Below are 11,932 nucleotides of genomic sequence, written 5' to 3'. Positions count from 1 at the left end.
GCTCTGCTTCCTGTCTTCAAAATTGCACTATTAATGATGCTGCAACTCCAGTACGTCCAGAACTCAGCGGCCACACTAAATCCTGGGAACACAACTCCTAAACTGGCATCCAGTTCAATACCGCATACGGTACAAAATACTTCTCTTGATCTATAAATCTTTACATGGTCTGGCCCCCGATTACCTTTCTACTTACTCCATACTGTCCTTCACGTTCACTCCGGTCTGCTGATGCCCACTAGCTTTCTGTTCCATCAACCAAACTAGGCTCGTTTGGCGATAGAGCCTTCAGTGTTGCTGGTCCTAAATTATGGAACTCATTACCACCGTCCCTCCGCACGTGTTCGCCACACGTCTCGTCTTTTTAAGATTGCATTTCCAAGTTTGTGGTTACGGTTTTTAACTGTGTATTTTTATTATTGGTCTGTTATGTTTTAATTTTACTTGAATTGTAGTGTCCTTGGGTATCCTGAAAGGCGCTTATAAATTAAATTCTATAATTATTATTATTATTATTATTATTATTATTATATTAGAGGCTAGTATTGATGAAATACCCCTAGGTGTGACTGAGGTGTGTTTGTAACGAGCTAGCACCATGTCCAGGGTGTATTATAATAATTGTATCTATTATGTTATATAAACGTAATTAATAGAACGACATAAATATGATTTGACTGTTGTTTTCAGCATCCAGCTTACAGCGTAGCTAATTGTCCTAATATTGCTTCTATCACAGGTAAAGATCTGAAGTTGGACAATTCCAGAATTGTTCAGTAGCGTTGTGGTCAGTCAACCATGTACTTATAGACTTGCGTCAGCATCCTGAGTCACCTGTCCGCTAAACTAGAGTAAGATAATGTTCACTACGGAAGCACTTTTGTATTTCGCTCTGGATAAGAGCATCTGCTAAATGCCAAAAATTTAAATGTAATGTTTTTTTGTGCATGGGGTGGCACGGTGGATTGGTGGGTAGCACTGTCGCCTCACAGCAACAAGGTCTTGGGTTCAATTACTGAGTGGTGCAGTCAGCCCATGACTGTGTGTGTGTGAGTGTGTTTGTCCTGTGATGGACTGGTGACCTGTCCAGGGTGTTCCCTACCTTTCGCCCAGTGAATTCTACCCACTGGGCACACTGGAACAGGAAAGTGCCCTCCCTAAGTTGTTATGTCACTTTATATGATTTTAAAATTGATGAAAAACCTGAACTGAACTCAGTCTAACTACCTAGGTTAAGTATTTATTGCCCAAAAATCTGCCCATCCTGCACACGGGCACATCCCAAACCAGCATGGGATTCTTTTAATTTCTCCTACAAGGCTCATATTTCAGCGGTAATTGATTTGAGTGGTCTTAACAGCAGCTAATCTGAGCTGGAGTTTTCAGAGTTCATGCCACATTAGCTCCGAATCAACCTGGAATTAAATCTTTTGGCGCCGATATTAATTACCTTACAGCGAGCGCACAATCAATTCCCGCCAGGCCCGACGAGCTCGGCTTCTCTAAATCAACATCACGGATCGTCTCAATTCTTCTTGCTTAAAAGTAAACTCGGGCTCGTGCATCAGCCCTCGTAATCGTCCTCGAATCTCTTATTACACAGTAGCTTAAATGAATAGAGAGCGCCATTAGGAGCGCAGCAATATTTCACATCCTGATTAACATATTAAGAGTGCTGAGGAGACGCTGGGGTCACAAATCAGCCTTTTATTTCCCAAGAAGTAATTAAACACAGATTTAACTCTCTCAATCTTGTCTAATGTTGTACTTATCTTACTGGTTAGTGGGATTTTAATATTAGTACAGCGGTACCTTGTAACTCGACGTCCCCTAAACTTGAAATCTTTGAAACTCGACGCACTTCAGGGAGAAATTTGTACCCTTAAAAATTACCCTTTATTTAGTTTCAGCTTGATCGGTGCGGTAAATCATCATCAAAGTGTGAATCTGAGCTGAATCTGCATTAGTGTGGAATAAGCGTCAGATCCAGGGTTACAGCTCCACATGTATCTGTGTTTATCTGGATTTTCCTCCCTGTTTCACTTTTAAACTTGTGTTACAGCTCGAGCTTCTGAGAAATGGTGAGAATCAGAATCAGCTTCTCCCAGAGTCTAAAACGCTTCTGGTTCAAAATAAAGCTTAACGTGGTTTAATGTAGTAAAAGAAGGAGACAGGAGCACTAAACTTCTCTTCATTATTACTGCTCATAAGTTCCTCCACTGATCACATTCCTCACTCGCTGTTTTACTACAATAAGTCACGCTGAGCTTTAAAAGCGGTTTTGTCGCTTCTCATGTGAATGCGCCGGTACTGAGCGGAATACAGTACTCCAAGATGAAGCATCTCCACAATTAAGAAGCATAAGGAAACAATAAAGATGTAAAGCTAAAGTGCAGCTTTTATTGTATTTTTATTGATTTTTCACAGTTTTTAATTGTATTTCAGTGTTTTTATATTATATTTGTGTTATTTTCAGTGTATAAGGATAAAAAACAACCCCATTATTTTACATGAGCCTAAAACATGCAGTTCCACGGGACCATGGAACGCATTAACACTTTTCCCAAACATCCTTATGGGAAAAAATACCTTGAAACTCAACGTCTTTTAAACTCGACATCACTCCCAAAACCAACTGAAGTTGAGTTCCTAGGTACCGCTGTATTAGTTGCTGGAGTTTTTTTTTTCCTGGGACTGTTGTGAACTAACTAATGTACAGTATTAGTTTAAAATTAGGTGATTTATAAAGCAGGTTTTGAGCCAAAAAAAAATGGGGTTGAACACAAACACCCTCTTGTGGAGGCTCTACGTTACACCTTGTAAACCACAGTGGAACCAGATCACCACCATTTTCATTAATTAAGTAGATTTCGTTTTGTGTTTTGTTTTGATATATTTGATGTTTTGACGTGTTGCCTGGGTCACGTAAAAATCATAATCACACATAGTCACACATACATTTCGAATACATCGTATCAAGTCTCGGCTCTGTCATCCGGCTGGACTGAGCGGCCACACGAACAACGATTGGTCTGTTGTTCAGATAAAGGTGGGGTATTAAGCCGGATAGGGTCTCCTCATAACTGATGCACTATGACCTCTGCTGGCTGATTGATGCCGCCTGCACAGAGATGGGAAAACAGTGCAGATCAGGGTGTGTCTCTCTGTACACAAGGCTGATCCGCATATATGCACTCGCCTAGTGTGGGTGACAAAATGCATATGGCTGCTGCACACGTGTTGGAGGGGGCGTGGGTTAGCTTCGTTCTCCTCAAATCAGAGCGGGGATTGGCATTAGTGGAGAGGAAGCATGACGCGATCAGGCAGTTGGAAGCGCTAAAAGTCGGGAGAAAAAGGGGTAAAAATACATAAACGTCTTCAGCTACTTCTGTGTGATTGTTTTTTTCTGTTTATTTTCTGTTCATTTTCTGTGTGATTGTTTATTTTGAATGTAAAGCGACCTTGGGTTTGTGAAAGGAGCTATATACTGTAAGTGTAACTTATATTATTATTATAAACAAAAAAACAAACTGTAAACAAAATATGGGCCGCTTGAAGGAAAGTATCTAGAGTATTACTAAGTCTTTATTATGGTACCTCAGATGGCACTTGGGGTTTATTTGTTTTGTCTTTCAGCAAATTGTTAATTTTATAATCTTGTTGAGTGGCTGAAACACCTCGACGAATACAAATCAACAAATATAAGTGTTGTCCAGATACTTTCGACCATTTGGTGCATATTAAATGAGAAGAAAATTCTGGAAACGTCTGTTTCTTGGTACATGTAGATGTTGTAATACAAACTTGGCACAGCTGCCGCCAAACAAACTCTTTCTCATGGCTTCGCTTGGCATAATATTTATAAAAACACGTGCAAACTTAGGAGCCAGAGCTACGAACACTCGATTCGATTTGGTTTAGAGTCGCTTCCTCAGCTGGCCAAATGACAACCAGCTATGTGTGTGTGTGTGTGTGTGTGTGTGTGAGAGCATCGACAGCTTCTTGGAACAGCAGCTCCAGAATGAGCTCGTCCCACGGACAGATGTTGGTCATTATTTGTCCATAAATAAGTTATGTACGCACGATGGAGCCAACAATACCATTCGGCAGCTCTCACTACCCGCCCGGCTGACAAGTGACTCGTTTGGGATCGGACTGGTGCACACTGGATGGAACCTTTTTTTTCAGGCGCTGATTTGTCAAACTGCGAAGACTGAATGAGTTCAGGCGTGGGGCCGTCGGGGGGAACATCCGAGTTCATCCAGAACCCGGAGACTTACGGGATTCTGACGAGCGAGGCTCGCAGTGAAGCTGCAGAACTCTGAGCAGGTGGTAGAGAGGGTACGCATAATGAATCGAGGATCCCAAACCGAGCCGAATTAAGAAGAAGACACGGACCCAGGAACGACCCTTGTGGCACGCCTTCATGTTTTGTTCATGTTTATTGTTCTTGCGTGATTTGTTGAGAGGTTGTACAGATATGCTAATTATAACAACTGATCTTCATGGACCAGAATAAACAGAACGCTTCCAACGTGGAGCTGAGATGAACGGGAACGGTTCCCATCCATAAATCACCAGTCATGAAGTTAATCAAAACATGCTGTGTGTGTGTGAGTGTGTGTGTGTGTGTGTGTGTGGGTGTGTGTGTGTGTGTGTGTGTGTGTGTGTGTGTGAGAAAGAGAGAGAGAATTGGCATAAGCACTTTAGTAAAGTAAGACTTTATTGAAATTCGTTTTGTTTCGTTTTCACATTGTTTGTTGGCACGGATGAGCTCCGTCCTCGTGACCTGCGTAGACGTTTCCACGTTTGAGTAGCTTTCGGACAAAATCAAACCCACACCCACACCAAAGCTTCTTCTTTTTAAGCAGGTTTCACACTAAATGTCAAAATAAATAAGCAGTTTTTCACTTTGACCCACCCGCTTTCACTTTATCACCAACATTTTCCATTTCGACAAACACACACACAGACGTAGACATAGACTACGTATACACTTGAAGTCAAACGTTTACATACACGTTTAACAGACATGCGCGTCACTGTGGTATTTCTGCTACTGTTCTTTCTCTGTGACTTGTAACAGGTGAACAATTCAAAAGCACAATCTGCGCACAGTATCCCCCGTCTCAGCATCAATTAGCCAGCAGAGGTCGTAGTTGCAGCAGGTATAAGGAATCCCTTTGAACCTCCCTCCCTCCCTCGGACGAGCCAATCGCTGTCCATACAGGCCCCCGGCCAGGCAATTGGAGTCCAAAAGAAGCCTCTGCTTCAAAACTGACACCTTGAAGCTCGACTGAAGTTCGTTGCTGATCACATGGGCAAAGAACAAGCAAGATCATGGGGTTCATTCTTAGGGCTCTAAATCACAGCTTTGGTGCGCTGAAACATCATCAAAGTGTGAATATGAGACGAATCTGCATTTGTGTGGAATAACCATCATATCCAGTCTAAGAGCTCCACATGTATCTGTGTTTATCTGGATTTTCCTCCCTGTTTCACTTTTAAACTTGTGTTACAGCTTGAGGTTCTGAGAAATTGTGAGAATTGAGAGAATCAGCTCCCAGAGTCTAAAACGCTTCTGGTTCAAAATAAAGCTTAACGTGGTTTAATGTAGTAAAAGAAGGAGACAGGAGCACTAAACTTCTCTTCATTATTACTGCTCATAAGTTCCTCCACTAATCACATTCCTCACTCGCTGTTTTACTACGATAAGTCACATTAAACTTTGTTCACGTTAAGCATCGTTTGTATGGCCCCAGTTGGTTTTACTGCATCATATAAAACAGTTTGTCTCATCGCTTTAAGAAGGTCAGAAGTTCAATCAGGTGAACTTTGAGTGCTGCGCCAAGCTAAGCAGCACCGCCACCGCCACTATAAATAGGAAACAACAGCACAGCCGGCACAACAGCGGTTTTGCCGCTTCTCATGTAAATGCACCCTTACACCATGCATTATGAGGACACTGTTTGATGTACTTTTTCATGGGTGTGGTCAACCTAGCTTTATTTCTATGGGCACAGAGAGGTCAGAAGTTGTATTCAAACATGCCATGTTACAAAGGACAAAAAAATACATTTGTTTTAAATATTCAGTCACAGAAACAAGTATTTATTGCATTTAAACATAACTGTAACTGTGTAAATTAAAATAAATGTATTCAGCTCTGTGTTGTTGGCAGATTTTCCTACCCAGACTTTGTGCTTGAACTTACGAGGCTTTAATCAACCATGTATAAAGTACAATCACTGTCCGGGTGCCTCGTTTATTACACAAGGCTGTAGAACCAACCGCAAACCAGTCATGATTGGTTAAATATGTATAAAGCGCCCCGAACAAAGAATAACACTCGAATGTCACCAGCTGTAGTCAATCGTATTTACTAATAAGCACTTACGAGGTCACGCTACAAAGGACAAGAAAGTACGAGTGTTTTAGACGTTCAGTCACAGAAAAAGAACAGTTGCAGAAATCACAAGACTACAGAACACCCAGCGTGTATGAGTGCATGTAAACATCTGACCTTAACTGTACGCACAGCGAGGAGCAGACCGTGTTCTACTTATTTGATGCACTAAAGACATCTACAGGAGGAAGAGCTTAAAGTGCAACCAGCAGAGCAGTAGAACGTTTTCCCTCGTTTCAGCCTTTTCCCAAATTTTTAACACAGAAACAAAAATCTCTTTATCTTCAGAAGCGAACGACGACGACAAGAAGACACGATGTAAGTAAAAAAAAAATACCCACCAAAAAAATCTGTTTATAGCTTAGAGTCAGTACGTCACGCTCATTACACGTTGTGATGCATAGTTACCTGGTTTGTCTCTTTATTTATTGCATTATTGCAGTAAAGCATCGCACATCCGACCCGAGCAGGACTGGCGTGTGATGCCGGGAGGAAAAAGACGCTCGAAAAGGCAACACACGACCGGACCTCGCTCCCCGTACGGGCTGGGGTGGCAAATCTGACCGATCGAAGGTCACGGAGGTCAGTATGGAGCAAATAACACTGGCGCATGGCTGGTCCTGATAGGTCCCGGGGCGGGGCGAAGCAGAGCCGCCGAAAGGGTCTGCGTCTGGAAAAAAGACGGGTTAGGGCTGGCACGGACTGTAAAGCCAGAACCTACGGCGGCTGCCGCGGCGGCCGCCACCAAATGTGAGGGTATGACCGCAGCCGCCAGTGACTGGCACAGGTCCTTTCCCAGAGGCAGCTTCACCTGGACCTGCTGGATAGAAAGACAGACAAGGGTTAGAAACCTAAAAGTCTAAATCATTGGTCGATGGTTTGATATTAAATGCATACAAATATATAATAATAATAATAATAATAATAATAAAGTGGTGGTGAAGAAATAGTAATCTTTATTAGTCCCATGATTGAGCCTTGAGGCACTCCTTTAATTTAATTTGCAGTGCTGTTATTTGACTTATTTTTTTTTTATTAAGACAGTCTGGAGACTAAATATAATATTAATCCCTTTTGAAACGACCCACTGTGTGTCCATATGGGTTTTCTCCGGGTGCTCCGGTTTCCTTCTAATTCTTAAATTCACATGTTTCAGCCACATCACATGCAGGTATAATAAATATTAACTATATAAAGAAAATTATATGCTTCCAACTTTCCAGCAACAGTTTAGGGAAGGCCCTTTCCTGTTCTAAGCTCTATAAAGAAACTTCAGTGTCCTCCAGCATGTCCTGACACTTTCTTGACCAACATCAGTGCCCAGACATACAAGGGGCACAAATTCCCACAGATATACTGTACTTCAAAGTGAGTGGCTGTCACTGTAGCTCATTGTCAGGTGTCCAAATGCGTTTGGTCATATACTTTATGTAATTTAACATTCAGTAATGGACTTACTGTATTTGCCATTTGTTGTTTGCTCTGCCCTTTCAGGGTTTTGGTGTACGGACTGAACTTGGGCTTGGCTGGTTTTCCTGCCGCCCGGTCTTTATGGCGCCGGCTGCTGATGTGCTGAGAGGAGAGATTCACACAAGTTCTTACAGTTACTTCCTGGATCACAAATTTCAGTCTTTTCATCTGAACACTTTCCTCACTCAGTACGATTTCCTTCCCAGTTTCCTTTCATTCAGTTCCACCCCATTATCCAAGATTACGTTCAGTTAGGGATGTCCGCAGGTTTAAATGCACCCAGGACACTTGTAAACAGATGTAAACAGATGTAGGCAGATGTCTGAGGCCAAATGTTTCACACGTGTGAATACTTTTGTCTGTACAAGCCACATTTACAAACCCAAACCCTAAAAGAAATGACACATTTTAATGGGATAAGCATCTCGGCAAGCAGACTTGATAAATAATAAAAAAAAAATTATGATTTTGCAGCCTTGTGGTTCAAATTTGTCCCTTTTCTCTTTAGACAGATGATCCCTCTGATGGACTGATGGATATTTAGGGGATTCAGGCACAATAAAGTTTCCATTTTCACCATTTTCATTGTTTAAATGTTTCCAGATTTGGTTCCTTTAATAACATTTTCCAGTACAGAGAAGCAGCCCCATATCATGATGCTCCCGTCTCCATACTTCACTGTGGGTCTGTACTGAGGATCATAAGCACAAACCTTCCTTGCTTTAAAAATAAAGAGTTCGATTTTTGATTTGTCAGACCAGAGAACACCGTCCCGAAAGTGTTTAAGGTGCTGGTCTAGTAATAAGAAGGTTGCTGGCTCTAGTCCCATCTCTGCCAAGTTCCCACTGTTGGGCTCCTAAGCAAGGTCCTAAACCTGCAATTGCTATTATCGTATTCTAGTATTTGTAAGTCGTATTTTTATATAAATATAAAAACTATAAACATTTAGACAGGTTGTTTTTAATGGAGTCTATCATGCAAGCCAACCACAGCTGAGTTCAGGGTTTGAATGTCAGCAGTGCTATCGACCAGCCAGGTGTCTACATACACGATTGGATGAGAGGTGGAGATGGTCGAAGCCCTGCGATGGATTGTCGCCCTGTCCACGGTGTTCCTGTCTAAGTGCCCAGTTAAATATTCTAAACTCTTCCTCTTCAGATATGCTGTTATATAAAAAAATAAATCTATATTCTTAATATTTGACCTGCTGGTGAGTTTTCAGATCCTCTGACCTGTTTGAGCTGCGTCTCGGAGTTGACATGCACGTCACACGTTTCACAGTGGAATGTCTTGTTCTGGAGGCCCGTGGTCGCCACGGCGGGCGTCGCCAGCTTGTTTTTCACTCCCGCCCTGGGGTAAGACTTAATGGAGCCATTGCCGTTCCGTGCCTCCAGCATCGTCTTGTGCTTGGTGCCTGAGGAACCCGGAGAGAAACATCACTCTTATAGCATCGTGAATCAGAGATGGGGGCGTAAGTCGCACACAAAGCGACTTCAGACTCGACTCGGACTCGTTTTAAATGACTCGGGCTCGACTCATGACTTGCAAAAAAATGACTCGAGTCCCTAGCGTCAGCATGTGTTAACATTAGTAACGTGTGACAATTGGGAACAACCGGGGTGAATGGAACGCTCCTACAGAATTGTCGCTAATGATTGTAAGAACCGCTTTCTGAACCAATCAGAGCTTCTGATTTTAATTGTTAGTAAGAAATGCTGTTATTTGTATTTATTCAGTTTGCGTCACACAGATGACGTGGTAATGAAACGCTCGATCGGCTTTCTAACGAGTTCCTGTTTTACTTCACAACCGGGAAAAGTTTGGAGGTTTTTAATTATAAGCACATTTACAAAATAACGGATTCTATTCCTAATGGGACACACGCTTATAAATGTAATAGCATCTGGAAGAACAGAAGCTAAGGTAAGCAGTGGTTATGATTTATTTGCTGTGTTTTGGATTTCGGCCGCTGTGCCGTGATTTGCAATGAAAACAAAACGTATCAAAGGCACGAAATAAAACGGCAAAATACACTCGCTAATCTGTTGTTGTTTTTTATCTGAACTTACAGATTATTTATTTCTATGCTACATTTCCAATACATGTAGATTATATTGACTCGTGACTCGACTCGGACTCGTATTTTGTGACTTGTGAACATCTCTGGTGTGAATACTTTCTGAATCCACTAAACGTCACTCATATAAGTCAGCGTACACTGTTAACTTCTGCTGTATCTCGTAGAACTGGCATCCAGTGTTTTATCTAAGGACACACAGCTGGACTGTTTTGCACAGCTGCAGCAGTTCGGCAGTAAAAATCTCACCGGTAATATAACACTAAATGAAAGTGCCAGGACAGCTGCTGAGTTTTGTGGTTATGGTCAAATATTTCTGGACGATGGCTCTATTACAGCGTAGATGATAGCACTTTATCTTCACCCAGTGTTCAGTCTCCACTTCAGTTCTCGTGACTGGAGAGTATTGAATCTAAATATGCTTTATGTCTTTTATATGCTTTTTATATTGCTGTTTTAACGTGTCCTCACAAACCTCAGTTCCAGAAATGTTGGGACAGGATTTAAAGTGCTTATAAAAACAGAAAGCAGTGATTTGCTAATTAAATCTGATCTGCATTCATTTCTCAGTGCTGAAAGGCCCTCAAACATGTCTTTTCTTCAGCTGTGTGACCATACAGGGTTCTGTTGTTATATTTTAAGCTTCAAAATGCACCACAAGTTTTTAATATGAGACAGGTCTGGACTGCAGACAGGTCAGTCTGTTGGTGGCACTCTCTAATGATGCAGCTATTTTGTTGTAGCTCAAGTAGTGTGGCTCGAAAGCTCGTTGAATTAAAACTGCACATTTTAAGAAAATATGTTATGTAAGATGTTATCTAATTTTAATCCAGTCATTTAATGTTCTACAGTACATTATTTACAGCTTACAGTTTATATTCTTTAGTCTGGATTAATCTGTTGACCAATTCATTCCTTTAATCCAAGATACCGGACAGTGAATCTGTTTCTATCACAGCCTGGTCGATTGTCATGTTCTCACCAATGTTGTGAGCTTCGAGCTGAGACGCTGAATTGACGGCCACTTTACACAGTGAGCAGTAAAGCAGACGTAAAGCTTTCTCCTCCTCCGTCTCCGCTTCCGTCTCCGGCTCAGCTTCAGCATCCACAGCGACTCCCGGAGTCAAGCAGGGGCTGTCAGGGAGAAGACGCTCTTCTCCTGTCGATAAAAGCTTGGTGTCTGCTTGGGTCTCACTGGAGGCAGGTTTATCTAGGGATGCAGACACTGGACCAGGACTGGAATCTGTAGAAGAAATCAAGGCGTATGTTAGTGATGTAACTTCATAATCCAGGTGAAACTGTTACACAACAAAGAAATTAAATTAATCATTTTTAAAAGTGGGGATTTGTTTCAGGAAGAAGAATTAATCAGGGGTTTAAAAATAGTTTTCAAATTGTGGTGGGGACACAAGTAAGCATTACAAAAGGTGACAGAGATACAATAAATCAACTGTTTATCAGGTTTGTTTACATTTAATTTTCATCCGCTTCTTTATCCTGGTCAGGGTCACAATGCAATGCAGGACTGAGTCTCTCAGGCTCACCATGTTGACAGTGCTGGACATAGCGTGTTTGGACATAGCGTGCTGTTGTGATGCGCATGAACTGTTCCAAACTGTTTTCATTACTGTTTACAAGCCAAAACCCACTGGGACGCCATCTTGTGAGCGCACAGATGTGCACAGCTGGGTGTGTGTGCATAATGACTTTTTGTCTTTTTATTACCAATGTGTCTATAAAAATTCTGGGTCAGTTAAGAAAAGAATGACACTTATCTGTGGATCTGAATGGAATTTATCCCATAAGGAGAGGCAATACTTTACACATTACAGCACATATACTGGTTTGAAAAAAGTAATTGCCCCCTTTCCAATTTACTTTATAGAAAATGTAGACATACTATCTGGGGCTTATTGCATGTTTGTCTTATAGGATTATATCAGATCAATATGCAAAACATAATAAACCTGGAAAACATT

The 11,932-nt window shown here is 41.6% G+C and overlaps 1 protein-coding gene across 3 annotated transcripts in view; it reads right to left on the bottom strand.

The window, feature by feature from the left end:
* Positions 1 to 4,710: 4,710 nt before the first annotated feature.
* znf385d (zinc finger protein 385D) overlaps positions 4,711 to 11,932 on the bottom strand; it is a 62,510-nt gene continuing 55,288 nt past the window's right edge. For 2 of the 3 annotated variants that reach the window (XM_062985944.1, XM_062985946.1), the window contains 4 exons: positions 10,936 to 11,196; positions 9,109 to 9,290; positions 7,865 to 7,978; positions 4,711 to 7,226 (listed from right to left, as the gene is read on the bottom strand). In XM_062985944.1, the coding sequence (XP_062842014.1) occupies positions 6,990 to 7,226; positions 7,865 to 7,978; positions 9,109 to 9,290; positions 10,936 to 11,196 (794 nt within the window). In that variant the 3' untranslated portion in view covers positions 4,711 to 6,989. The remainder of the gene's footprint in view (positions 7,227 to 7,864; positions 7,979 to 9,108; positions 9,291 to 10,935; positions 11,197 to 11,932) is intronic. The other variant, XM_062985945.1, reaches the window with a different exon arrangement.

The sequence above is a fragment of the Trichomycterus rosablanca genome, chromosome 23, assembly GCF_030014385.1.
Source record: "Trichomycterus rosablanca isolate fTriRos1 chromosome 23, fTriRos1.hap1, whole genome shotgun sequence".
NCBI lineage: Eukaryota > Metazoa > Chordata > Actinopteri > Siluriformes > Trichomycteridae > Trichomycterus > Trichomycterus rosablanca.
This window is presented reverse-complemented; position numbering and strand designations above follow the sequence as displayed.